The sequence below is a fragment of the Dictyostelium discoideum genome (assembly GCF_000004695.1).
Source record: "Dictyostelium discoideum AX4 chromosome 5 chromosome, whole genome shotgun sequence".
NCBI lineage: Eukaryota > Evosea > Eumycetozoa > Dictyosteliales > Dictyosteliaceae > Dictyostelium > Dictyostelium discoideum.
The window spans coordinates 2,799,999-2,813,543 of record NC_007091.3 but is presented as its reverse complement, the minus strand read 5'-3'; the positions used below and the strand labels follow the sequence as shown (position 1 = coordinate 2,813,543).

The following is a 13,545-nucleotide window of genomic DNA, read 5'->3' as shown; positions in this document are numbered from 1 at the left end:
AAAACTAATAAAAAAAAAAACAAAATGAATTATTATTATAAAATTTTAATATTTTTATTATTTTTAATTGTTTTAAATAGTATTACAATCGTAAAATCAAATTTATTAGGTGATATAAATTACAACGCATCAGCTGATGTTATTTGGAATTTTGATGAAATAGATAAACTATTATTGGGAGGGTCACATAATGATACTTCAAAAAAATCATTTGGAAAGGTTATTTGTATCTTTCATAATTTAAAGAATCAAACCGAACTTTCAGTTGAATTTAAATTAAATAATAAATTAGTATACATTTATCAAAGAAATCTTTTGAAGGCTGATAATGGAGATTCAAATGGCGCATATGTAACAATGGATGATAATGATCAAAAAATTTTACTTGCAATTTTTAATGAATTAAAATCACCAAAACCAACACCGACCAATCAAATAAGGGTCAATACAAAAGATTCTTATTTTACTGCTCACTTCATTGGTGATATTAATAGTGAATTATTTAAAAAAATTGATAAAGTTATAACTTGGAATCCAATAACAACAAAAGTAAAAGAATGTGATTCTCTTCAAAAATTATTTATTAAATATTCAAAAAAAATTTAATGTGTATAAAAAATAAATAAATAAATGTGTTTTTTTAGGTGAAAATAATAATAATAAATTTATTATTAGATTGGTTTTTATTTGAGTTAAAAATTTTTTTTTTTTTTATTTATTATTCACTCTGGCACCAAAACTTAGTTACCACCTCTTAATCTGAGAACTAAATGGAGAGTGGATTCCTTTTGAATGTTGTAATCAGAGAGAGTACGACCATCTTCTAATTGTTTACCAGCGAAAATGAGACGTTGTTGATCTGGTGGAATACCTTCTTTGTCTTGGATTTTGGCTTTAACATTTTCAATGTTATCACTACCTTCGACTTCCAAGGTGATAGTTTTACCTGTTAAAGTTTTAACAAAGATTTGCATACCACCTCTTAATCTGAGAACTAAATGGAGAGTGGATTCCTTTTGAATATTGTAGTCAGAGAGAGTACGACCATCTTCTAATTGTTTACCAGCGAAAATTAATCTTTGTTGATCTGGTGGAATACCTTCTTTGTCTTGAATTTTGGCTTTGACATTTTCAATGTTATCAGAACCTTCGACTTCCAATGTGATGGTCTTACCAGTCAAGGTTTTTACAAAGATTTGCATACCACCTCTTAATCTGAGAACTAAATGGAGAGTGGATTCTTTTTGGATGTTGTAATCAGAGAGAGTACGGCCATCTTCTAATTGTTTACCAGCGAAAATGAGACGTTGTTGATCTGGTGGAATACCTTCTTTGTCTTGGATTTTGGCTTTGACATTTTCAATGTTATCACTACCTTCGACTTCCAAGGTGATGGTTTTACCAGTGAGAGTTTTAACAAAGATTTGCATACCACCTCTTAATCTTAAAACTAAATGGAGAGTGGATTCTTTTTGGATGTTGTAGTCAGAGAGAGTACGACCATCTTCTAATTGTTTACCAGCGAAAATTAATCTTTGTTGATCTGGTGGGATACCTTCTTTGTCTTGGATTTTGGCTTTGACATTTTCAATGTTATCACTACCTTCAACCTCTAAGGTGATGGTCTTACCAGTGAGAGTTTTAACAAAAATTTGCATACCACCTCTTAATCTTAAAACTAAATGGAGAGTGGATTCTTTTTGAATGTTGTAGTCAGAGAGAGTACGACCATCTTCTAATTGTTTACCAGCGAAAATTAATCTTTGTTGATCTGGTGGGATACCTTCTTTGTCTTGGATTTTGGCTTTAACATTTTCAATGTTGTCAGAACCTTCGACTTCCAAGGTGATAGTTTTACCAGTCAAGGTTTTTACAAAGATTTGCATACCACCTCTTAATCTGAGAACCAAGTGGAGAGTGGATTCCTTTTGAATGTTGTAGTCAGAGAGAGTACGACCATCTTCTAATTGTTTACCAGCGAAAATTAATCTTTGTTGATCTGGTGGGATACCTTCTTTGTCTTGAATTTTAGCTTTAACATTTTCAATGTTATCACTACCTTCAACCTCTAAGGTGATGGTTTTACCAGTGAGAGTTTTTACAAAGATTTGCATACCACCTCTTAATCTAAGAACTAAATGGAGAGTGGATTCCTTTTGAATGTTGTAATCAGAAAGAGTACGACCATCTTCTAATTGTTTACCAGCAAAGATTAATCTTTGTTGATCTGGTGGAATACCTTCTTTGTCTTGAATTTTAGCCTTGACATTTTCAATGTTGTCACTACCTTCAACTTCCAATGTGATGGTTTTACCAGTGAGAGTTTTAACAAAAATTTGCATAATTAATTAATATGTAAAAATGGAAAAAAAAATAATATACAAAGGAAAAAAAAAATTTTTATATGTTTAAAAAAATAAAGAATTTAAAAAATTATTATTAATTATTACTATTTACAAAAAAATATGGTGAGAAAAAATAATAAAAAAAAAAAAAAAAAAAATCAATTTAAATTAAAAATTTAATAAAAAAAAAATAAAAACTTAATAAAAAAAAAATAAAATTTTATTAAAAAATTAATAAAAAAAAAATAAAAAAAAATAAAAAAAAATAAAAATTTGTTGACAATGTTTTTTTTGTTCTCAAAAATTCTGACTGTATTTACTGTCAACAGAACAAAAAAAAAAAAAAAAAAAAAAAAATAAAAATAAAAAAAAAAAAAAAAAATTAAAAAAATTAAAAAACATTTAATGAATTTGGTTTATATTTCCATTTATATCATTCAAATTTAACTAACTATCTTCTTTTACAATTTTTTAAAATTTAATTTTAATTTTAAATTTTTAAAATTTTTTTTTTTTTTTTTTTTTTTTTTTTAAATTTTTTTTTTTTTTTTTTTTTTTTTTTTTTTTATATATTAAAGTTTAAAAAATGGTATCAAAAATAAATGATTCAGATTCTGATAGTGGGAGTGAAGTAGAAAGTAAGTATTTTTCTTTTTTTTTTTTAAATAACATAATAAAAAATTAATATATTGATACTAATTATTTTATCATTATTATTATTATTATTATTATTATTATTATTATTATTATTATTATTATTATTATTATTATTATTATTATTATTATTATTATTATTATTATTATTATTATTATTATTATTATTATTATTATTATTATTATTATTATTATTATTATTATTATTATTATTATTATTATTATTATTATTTAGATGATTATTCAGGTTTTAATTTAATACCAGATTATAAAGATGAAAGTGATACAGATAGTGTATATAGTGATGTGAACAATGGTTATGAAATTAAATATAATGATAAAAATGAATATTACTCAAAAAATAAAAATGAAAATGATAATAATACAACAGAAACAACAGTAGCAACAAATATTAATAATAATAATAATAATAATAATAATAATACAGAAGATAGTAGTGAAGATGAAGGTGATTTAAAGTATATAGAAGATAATAATAAAAATGATAATGATTATTTTGGAGATTTCACTAGTCATTCTGAACAATTTCATACAATAGATAATGAAAATGAAAATGATATAGAATCAAAGTTAAAATCAAATCCAATGTTTAAAAATATGGACTTTTCTGAATATTTCCCAAAAGTTTCAAATGATCCATTTTCTGACGATTCAAATAATAATGAAAACAATAATAATAATAATAATAATAATAATAATAATAATAATAATAATAATAATAATAGTATTTATTCAAAATCAAATGAAAAAGGACATATGGTCCTTGAAAAAGATAAATTATTCCCACCTGAACATGTACAATTAATTACAGACTGTATGAAAAATATTAAACTCGATTATAAACCACACTGGGCAAATAAAGTTTCTGAAGATAAATGGATGGGTGTTTTAAAAGATAAAATTAGTAAATAAAATAAATAAAATAAAATAAAATATGATATGATATAATAAGAAATGAAACTATATATTTATTTATTTTATAATTTAATATTTGAATTAAATACAGTACAAGCTGGACCAGTTTTAAAAACTTCACCAGTTTCACTTGACCATTGAATTAATAAATCACCACCAGGCATTGATACAGTAACTTCTTTATCTTGAGTACAATATGACATGAGGATTGAGGCAACAGCAACACCACAAGCACCAGTACCGCAAGCTAATGTCTCACCAGCACCACGTTCAAATACTCTTGAAATTACACGATTTGTTAATTTTGAATTATTTGTACTTACAAACTCAACATTACAACCATCTTTAAATAATGGTAATTTTTGAAGTTTAGTTGCAATCTCATCAATTTTCATCATTGATAAATCTGAGGCTGAATCAACACCAGTTGAGGAGAGATTACCCAACTCTATATTTCTTTCTAAAAATATTACACAATGTGGATTACCCATTGACACTAATACACACTCTAACTGATCGCATTGTGGTAATGATAAATCTTTAATTGTGTAAATATATGCTTTTTCATTTGTTGTTTTTTTATTTAAAACATTTTCAAATTCGTCATCCTTATATTGATTTGTCTTTAATACTAATGCATTATTCATATTAACTTTAATCATCATTAAATTATATTGATTTAAATGGTGTGTAATCTTTGGATATGTTATAACTAATCCTGCTAATGTTTCAATCTTTTGTTCAATATCTCCTCCATCAACTAATTTTGGTGTACCATTTAAACTCTTTGACTCAATACAATTATCAATAATATATTTTGAAAAACATCTAACACCATTTCCACACATTGATGCCTATTTGTTTTTTTTTTTTTTTTAAAAATTAAAAATTAATAAAATAAAAAAATAAAGGGTGTTATATATTACTTATTTATTTATTTATTATTTACTTACTTGCTCACCATCAGAATTAATTACAATCATTTCATAATGAGCAGATTTTAAAACTTTTGGATTATTATTTATAATAATTGCTTGATCAAATCCAACACCTAATTTTCTATGTGATAATTTTAATGTAATCTCTTTTAGTTCTTTTAAAGTAATTTCATTTTCTGAACCATCTAATCTTTTAACTTTATTATTTTCAAAAACTATAAAGTCATTACCTGCTCCATGCATTTTAGAAAATGGAATTTCATATTTTGGTTTTGTAATTTCTGTTTCAATCATTATTTAATAAAATAAAAAATAAAATATAAAAAAAAAAATGAATAATAATAATAACAATAATTTGGAATTAGTAACAACAAAAAAAAAAAAAATCGATTTTTAATCAGAAATCCCCCACTACGCAGATATTTTTTTTTTTTTTACCAATAATTTTATTTTATTTTTTTTTTTTTTTTTTTTTTCAAAAAAAAATTTTTTTTTTTTTTTTTTTTTTTTTTTTTTTTTTTTTTTTTTTCATTTACAGTCAATTTCAAATTACAGTCACCACACAGTACCAATTAATTAATAAAGTTAATGAATATGAATGGATAATTTAAAAAGTAAAAATAAAGGAAATGGTGGCGGTGATCATGATAATTATGGTAATGATAATGATAAATTCAATGTATTATCAGATAAATTTGATGCATTATTAGCATTAAAGAATCCACAATTAGTTTCCCTACCATTTCCAAAAATAAAACCATTAGATAATATTCATAAGGCAAGAATATTATTACCACCTAGTGATGAAAATTATGTTCAAATAAAGAAACCACCTACTCAACCTATAAATAATATCAATATTACATCATTGAACAACAACAACTCATCCACAACAACCAATACTTCTCCTCCTATTGAATCAACACCAACCACAACAACCACAACAACCACCACTACAACCACAAGCACTACCTCAACAAATTCAATAGCTTCAATAGTAGAAACAACAACCACAACAACAACAATAAGAAAGAAAAACACAAATGAAGATCATAAAATTTTAAAGAATATTTCAAATAAGTTTACTGATGGACCATTGTCATTATTAAAGAGAGCATTAGAAAGTAAATCAAAGATTAAAGTTATGATACGTGGTACTAATTGTATTAGAGGTTATTGTAGAGGCTATATTATTGCTTTCGATAAACATATGAATATCATATTACGTGATGTTGAAGAAGAATATGACTTATTAAAATCATTACCATCAACAAGAAACCAAAATCAACCAATTCAACCAAAAATAAAAAGATATTATGGTCAATTATTTATTAAAGGTGATACTGTTGTTTCTGTTATATTAATAGATTAAAAATAATAATAAATTTTTCAAATTTTTTTTAAGATATTTTCACGCAAAACGTTTTTTTTATTTTTTTTATTTTTATTTTTATTTTTATTTTTTAATTTTTTTTTACCGAAAAAAATGTCCCATAATTATATTGAGTAATTAGCGGTAGTTATAGGAAAGTAAAGTTTGAAATTTTAAAATTCGAACAATTAAATGGGTACCCAAATACTCTGTCTTAAAATAAATTGGACAGAGTCGTTCCTGTACCCAAGAACAACCTTTACATGTATGGTAAAACACTGACTTGAAAGGCATCTCGCCCATTTTAGTTGGTACTTGGATTGTATTACACCTTCCCCTAAAAATAATTAAAAAAAAAAACATCATCTAAATAATAATTGTTACACACAACAACAATTATTAAATTAATCAATTTATAAAATTGTATGTATATAAAAAAATGGGGTATTTACTCTGAAAGAATAGAATTTGGGTGTGTGAAACTCAAAGTTTAAAGAAGAATTAAAGACTCATTTGAAGAAGATAATAATTATAATTATAATTATTATTATTATTATTATTATTTATTATTATTATTATTATTATTATACCTTTTATAATAGAGTCTCCATCTATTTTAAAACTGTAATTTAATTAAATAAAACTAGAACACATCCCAAATTGGGATGAGGTGTTCAAAAAAAAAAAAAAATTAAATCGTCAGTTGTGTTCAATTAATTTCTCTTTAACTAATTTTATTTATTTTATTTAATATATTGAGCAATTGTAATGGTTTTTTTTTTTTTTTTTTTTCCTTTTTTTTTATTATTATTATTATTATTATTATTATTATATCTATATGTACATGAATTTATTTATTTATTATTTCACCTATGATTTGAAAATTGTTTTTTTTTTTTTTTTGATTTTAATTATATAATGTCCATAAACCCATAATAAGACAACATGCTGAAACCCATGGAGATAATCTTTCACCTATAATTGCAGCTTTTCTCGGTAAACCACTAAAACTATGTTTATCTCTAACTTCTAAAAGTGATGGATAGGACCCTCTAATATATGTGCATGTGCAAATAAATAATAATATTACAACTAATAAACTTTGAAAGTTGAAAATTGCAACCTAAAATCAATAAATATTAAATGAATTAATTAATTTACTTTTTATTTATTTATTTATTTATTTATTTATTTATAAACTTTAGTTTGAACTCACCATTTTTTATATGATTTCTTTATAAATTGAAAAAATTATTCAAAAAAAAAAAAAATAAAAAAATAAAAAAAATAAAAAATTAAAAAAAAAAAAATAAAAAAAAAAAAAAATGAAAAAAAAAAAAAAAAAAAAACAATTTAACTTAAAAACACGTCTGATTAAAATTAATTAATTATTAATCCATAAAAACAATTATTTCATAAAATAAAAACATAAAATTATCAATATTCTTTTTTGAGGAATAATTTTTTTATTTTTTTTTTTTTATTTTTTATTTTTATTTTTATATTTTAAAATGGGAATGTTTTGGTCAAACCAAAGCAAAAATGCATTTTTTGGTTTTTTTTTTCAAATAAAAAATATAGATATTTTTTTTTTTTAATTTTTTTTTTTTTTTTTTTTTTTTTTTTTTTTTTTTTTTTTTGTATTTATTTAAGTCCTGATTTTTAATATTAAAAAAAAAAAAAAAAAAAAAAAACAAAAATCAATAGAAACATAATGACAGATGATTATTCAAAATTAAAGAGCGAAATTATGGATCTAGTATCAGAAGAATTTTTAAAAACTAAAGATGATATTATATCAGTCATGATTGAAAACAATAAATTAAAGCGAGCAGAATTAGTTGTTGGTAATGATTCATTACCTCCACCACCTCCAACACCATCAATAGTAAAGATTGAACATACAACCACAACCTCCAACATTGATGATTTACCACTACCACCACCAATCCAAGAAGTAGAAGAAGAAGAACCAACTCAACAAAATATAGAACAACAACAACAAACACAAGATGAATCAGATGATTATTATAAAACAGTACACCCACTTGGTGTTCAAGATACTTATGAGGATGAAGAATATTTTTCAAGTTATTCAAAAATTGTAAATATTATTATTATTATTATTATTATTATTATTGTTATTATTATTATTATTATTATTATTATTATTATTATTATTATTATTATTATTATTATTATTATTATTATTATTATTATTATTATTATTATTATTGTTATTATTTAATTAAATATTATTATTTTTATTATTATTATTATTATTATTATTATTTAATTAAATATTTTAAATATTAAATATTAAATATTAATATTATTGTTGTTAGAGTTTACATCATGAAATGGTATTTGATAAAAGAAGAACAGCAGCATATTATCATGCAATTTCAAAGAGTAAAAATATTTTCAAAGATAAAGTTGTTTTAGATGTTGGTTGTGGAACTGGTATTTTAAGTTGTTTCGTTGCCAAAGCAGGTGCAAAAAAAGTATATGCAGTTGATGCAAGTGATATGGCACATAGAGCTGAATTAATCGTTCAACAAAATGGTCTTGCCGATATTGTAACAGTGTTTAAAGGTAAATTAGAACATATTGCATTTCCAGAATATGTTGATGTAATTGTAAGCGAATGGCAAGGTGCTTTCTTAATTTTTGAATCAATGATTGAATCTGTAATTTATGCACGTGATAATTTAATGAGACCTGGTGGTATCATTTTACCATCGAAAGCATCAATTTATTTATCACCAATTAATGTAGATTCATTTTATAATCAATATATTAATCAATGGAGTAATGTTTTTAATTTAGATATGTCACCTTTAATGTATGTATTATTTCCCTATTATTTTTGGTTATTATTTACAAAGTACTAATTATTAAATATATAACATAACAGACCATTTGCACAAGAAGAATTATTAGAAGAAAAAACAATTAGAAATTATTATGTTGATAATCAAGATTCAGTTTTAGATAAACCAATTATATTAAGAACTATTGATTTATCAACTATTACAATTGAAGATTTATCAAAAACTGTTAAAACTTTTGAATTTCAAGTACCAAATGGTAGTAAATATCATGGATTTGGTTCATGGTTTTCAGTTTGGTTTGAAAATTTAGATGATGATGATGATGATAATGATAATAATAATAATAATAATGATAATAGTAATGATGATGAAAATAAGCAACAATTTGCATATTATACAATCGATAGAGATGGTGAATTAGTTAAAAGTACTTATCAACAATATTCAATAGATAGTAAAGGTTTAACACCATTGTTTTTCAAACAATCTTCAAATGTTTTAGAATTATCAACTGCACCTGGAACTGGTGATCAACATTGGAAACAGGTTTTATTCTTAAATTCAAAGGAAAAAATTTTACAAAGTTCTGATAAACAACTTGATACAACCTCAATTAAAGGTACTATTCGTATTTTACAAAATAAAGATTATAGAAGACATTGGTGGATTGAAATGTATGTTTCTTTAAAAACAAATCCTTTTGATTATAGTTATCAAAAATATTTAATTTAATATTTGATATTTTTTTTTAAAAAAAAAAAAAAATCTTTAATAAATAATCTTTATTTTTTTGTATTATAAAATTCATTTCTTTTTAAATATTGAAGCACTGGAAATTATTTTTTTTTTTCATTTTTATTTTTTTTGGATTTCATATTGTGTGTAAAATTTAATTATTTTTAACAATACCAACAAAAAAAAAAAAAAAAAAAAAAAAAAATAGAAAAATACCAATTAAACTTAAAATCATTAAAATAATTAATAAAAAGATTAAATTTTTAATTATTTGAAAAAAAGATACAATATAATTATCTCCCAACAAAAATTCATTTTATAGGATATTAAATAAAAAAACTACATTCATATATTTGATAAATTAAACTTTAATTTTTTTTTCTTTAAAATTTATTTTCCAGATTTTTTTTTTTTTTTTATATATTAATTAATATAATTATAATTTCTTTTAAAAAATTATACTACTAACATTTTAATCTAATCCAAGTTTAATATAATATCTTTTATTTCCTATAATTACTTTAATCTACAAATATTTTAACCCCACTTTTTTTTTTTTTTTTTTTTTTTTATTTTTTATTTTTTTTTTTATTTTTTATTTTTTGATATAATTAAATATTAAAGTATGTGTGATTATGTTCAAATTGATATAAAAAATTAAAAAGGAAATTATTGTTTAATTTTAAGATTTCCTATTTAAAGCTATTGGTGTAGTTTTAATTTTTATTTTTAATATCGTCATTTTATTGCATATTTGTAACAATATTACTAGTTTATTGGTATTAATTACCACTATTTGTAATTTTAAAAGTTTTAATTAAAAAAATAAAATTAAAATAAAAAAAACCTAAATAAGAAAAAGGTATAAATATCATTTTTTTATTTTATATTATTCATCAAAAAAAAAAGTAAACATTAAATATTCAAATTTAAATTAGTATAAAAATGAACAAGGTAAAAATTATAAAAATATATAAAAAAAAAAAAAAAAGTAATATTAATTTTATTTTTTAAAAAATCAAAAGTTTTTAAATTTAATAGGATTGGCATTTGTTTTAGTTTTATGTGCTTTCTCATGTTCAAATGCCGAGGAAATGGGTTCATGTTCAAGTTGGCATGTAGCTCAAAAAGGTTATACCTGCTATGATATGGCCACTTCTTGTAAAGTTACTCTTGATCAATTCATGCGTACAAATAAATTGGATAACAATGCTTGTAAACTCGTCCAAATTGGAAGAAAATATTGTTGTAATTAAGTGCATTGGAATTTTATCTGATTAATAAAATAAAAAGGAATGGGAAATTTACTGTAAAATTTATAGGTATGAAACATTTAAATTTTAATTTTGTTGATTTTTTAAAAAAATAAAATAAAAATATAATATTGAACAATTGTTTTAATATAAAAGCTTTGTTTGTTTTTTTTTTTGTTTATTTGATTTTTATTTATTTTTTTTTTTTTTAATCCTAAATAAAAAATAAAAAAAAAAAAATAATGATTAATAAAAAATAGAGAAAAAAGAAATCTGTTGAAGACATGTGGTGTTCATTGGTCTGGGAATATACAATGGGAATTCGTTGTGACTTTGGTTACAAAGAACTTTTTTAGGCCAAATAATAATAAAAAAAAACCTTTATGGGGTATTTTTAAAAAATATCCAAAAAAATATCTATAGTAATTTGCTAAAAAAATTAAAAAAAAAAAAATTAAATAGATTATTGTTAGGTGTTTTATTTGCACAAGTTTTAGCAAACAAAAAAATTTTAAATTTTTTTTTCTTTTTTTGTTTTTTTTTATATCTTTAATTACATTAACAATCTTGTTAAAAAAAAAAAACCAATAAAATAAAATCAATTTATGGTGACCATAAATAAAAAAAATTGCAACTTTATAATTGTCCATTAATTTTTTATGCTTGTATGAATTATAATTATAATTGTAATAAAATGTTCAAAAAATTACACTAAAAAAAAGAAATTACCAAATTTTATCTCATCAAAAAATAAGAAATTACCGAATTTTATTTTTCAAATTTTATTTTTACTAATTCCAAATCTAAGTTATTAAGTTTAACATGATTTGCTTTATTTCTTTTCTCTGTAGGCTTAAATGCTGAAGAAAACGGTTGCACTGATTACATCATGCCAGAAAGGGCTTTGAGTCATAGTTGTATCGATATGTCAACTTCTTGCCATTTGTCATTGAATTCTTTTTTGAAAATTAATAATTTAAATTATAAAAAGGATTGCAGCAATATTATAGTGGGGAAAAATATTGTTGTAATTAAACGATGATAAATAAAAATTTAATTATATCTCTTTGTGATATTATTCTTGTCCAAACTTTAAAATTATATTTTCCAATTTTTTTTTTTTTTAAGAGATAAAACTTGGTTAAGTTTTGGATATGGGATAAAATTTGTCAGTTTCTTTTTTCCAGTGTAATTATTTAAATAGTTAATTACAATTATAAATTTTAATAATATCATTTTATCCAAATTTTTTTTTTTTTTTTTTAATGTCGTAGAATTTGATTGAAAACACGTTCTAATTGGTAGAAAATATTGTCGCAATTTAAAGAATTGAGGTTTTTATGATTAATAAAATAAAATGAAATGGGAAATTTAGGAGGTATGAAACATTTAAATTTTAATTTTGTTGGTTATTTAAAAAAAAAAAAAAAAAAAAGAAAAAAAGAAAAAGATAATATTCAACAACAATACTAATAAATTATAATTTAAAATTAAATTAAATTTTGTTTTTTGCTACCTATTTTTTGTATAAGTTTCAAACTTGACAGTTGGTTTTTATAATAAAAAAAAAAAAATTAATGTGTAATTGACTTTAGAAATTTTTCTTTTTTTTTTAAATGTAAAAAATAGGGATTTAATATAAGTCCTTATATTTTCCATTTTCTTAAAATTATAATTTAAATTAAAGTTTTTAATATTTAAAATATTATGTAAAATCAAGTTACTGTTTTTGGGTTTGACTCTTTAAATAATAGTTTTTACTTAAAAGTGAAAAATAAAATATAAAAAATAATAATATAAATTAAAACATAAAATTATTAAATTTAATAACAATTTAAAATTTTGATAATTGCTTTTTGGATAATAAGAAAGGAGATTTTTATTCAATTATTAGCCCAATATAATGATAAATAAATTTTAATAATATCTCTATATGATATTATTCTTTTCTAAACCCTCAAATCTTTTTTAAATTTTTTTTTTTTTTTTTTTTTTTTTTCAATTATTTTTTTTTTTTTTTAATAATCAATTAAAATTTAATAAACTATTATATATAAAATTCCTTTATTTTATTTATTATTTTCCAATGATATGGTTTGCTTGTATTACCCTATTATTTCAAATTTATGGGAATTAAAATTAAATCATTTTTAAATAAGGTTTAAATTATTAGTATTATAAAAATGAGATTAATTCGATTATGGGTTTTGCTTATATCAACTTATTAAATTGCAATTTAAAATTTAAATATTATTAATTTAATAACTACTTTTAATAACTCCATTTATTAAAATAATAAAAATAAACAAAATAAAAAAAGAAAACACAAAGTGCTATATTAACCCCATTTTTTTAAAAAAAAAAAAAAACTAATATAATAAAATGCACATGAAGCCTTTTCAATATTGTTTATCAAAAATGAGATTTTTTAAATAAAATAAATTAAATGATTATTTTTTAAATAAAATAAATTAAATG

At 21.3% G+C, this 13,545-nt stretch overlaps 8 protein-coding genes across 8 annotated transcripts; 5 read left to right on the top strand and 3 right to left on the bottom strand.

Annotated features, from left to right (window-relative positions):
• Window positions 1-24: 24 nt before the first annotated feature.
• On the top strand, window positions 25-606 carry DDB_G0289459 (hypothetical protein; the record flags this gene model as incomplete). The annotated part of the gene is made up of 1 exon (XM_631119.1): window positions 25-606. The coding sequence occupies one exon, from the start codon at window positions 25-27 to the stop codon at window positions 604-606; it is 582 nt and encodes a 193-aa protein (XP_636211.1).
• A 134-nt stretch (window positions 607-740) lies between these two features.
• ubqF (hypothetical protein) lies at window positions 741-2,342 on the bottom strand (the record flags this gene model as incomplete). Its single annotated transcript, XM_631118.1, has 1 exon — window positions 741-2,342. The coding sequence occupies one exon, from the start codon at window positions 2,340-2,342 to the stop codon at window positions 741-743; it is 1,602 nt and encodes a 533-aa protein (XP_636210.1).
• Window positions 2,343-2,931: 589 nt separating this feature from the next.
• Window positions 2,932-3,932, top strand: DDB_G0289457 (hypothetical protein; the record flags this gene model as incomplete). The annotated part of the gene is made up of 2 exons (XM_631117.1): window positions 2,932-2,983; window positions 3,235-3,932. 2 exons carry the CDS (start codon window positions 2,932-2,934, stop codon window positions 3,930-3,932), a joined length of 750 nt encoding a protein of 249 aa, XP_636209.1.
• A 65-nt stretch (window positions 3,933-3,997) lies between these two features.
• DDB_G0289455 (hypothetical protein) lies at window positions 3,998-5,167 on the bottom strand (the record flags this gene model as incomplete). Its single annotated transcript, XM_631116.1, has 2 exons — window positions 3,998-4,789; window positions 4,889-5,167. The coding sequence occupies 2 exons, from the start codon at window positions 5,165-5,167 to the stop codon at window positions 3,998-4,000; spliced, it is 1,071 nt and encodes a 356-aa protein (XP_636208.1).
• A 304-nt stretch (window positions 5,168-5,471) lies between these two features.
• On the top strand, window positions 5,472-6,245 carry DDB_G0289453 (LSM domain-containing protein; the record flags this gene model as incomplete). The annotated part of the gene is made up of 1 exon (XM_631115.1): window positions 5,472-6,245. The coding sequence occupies one exon, from the start codon at window positions 5,472-5,474 to the stop codon at window positions 6,243-6,245; it is 774 nt and encodes a 257-aa protein (XP_636207.1).
• Window positions 6,246-7,152: 907 nt separating this feature from the next.
• On the bottom strand, window positions 7,153-7,464 carry tmem167 (TMEM167 family protein; the record flags this gene model as incomplete). Its single annotated transcript, XM_631114.1, has 2 exons — window positions 7,153-7,368; window positions 7,462-7,464. 2 exons carry the CDS (start codon window positions 7,462-7,464, stop codon window positions 7,153-7,155), a joined length of 219 nt encoding a protein of 72 aa, XP_636206.1.
• A 495-nt stretch (window positions 7,465-7,959) lies between these two features.
• prmt2 (protein arginine methyltransferase) lies at window positions 7,960-9,811 on the top strand (the record flags this gene model as incomplete). Its single annotated transcript, XM_631132.1, has 3 exons — window positions 7,960-8,349; window positions 8,591-9,090; window positions 9,163-9,811. 3 exons carry the CDS (start codon window positions 7,960-7,962, stop codon window positions 9,809-9,811), a joined length of 1,539 nt encoding a protein of 512 aa, XP_636224.1.
• A 948-nt stretch (window positions 9,812-10,759) lies between these two features.
• DDB_G0289443 (peptidoglycan-binding lysin domain) lies at window positions 10,760-11,070 on the top strand (the record flags this gene model as incomplete). Its single annotated transcript, XM_631131.1, has 2 exons — window positions 10,760-10,768; window positions 10,840-11,070. The coding sequence occupies 2 exons, from the start codon at window positions 10,760-10,762 to the stop codon at window positions 11,068-11,070; spliced, it is 240 nt and encodes a 79-aa protein (XP_636223.1).
• Window positions 11,071-13,545: the final 2,475 nt, after the last annotated feature.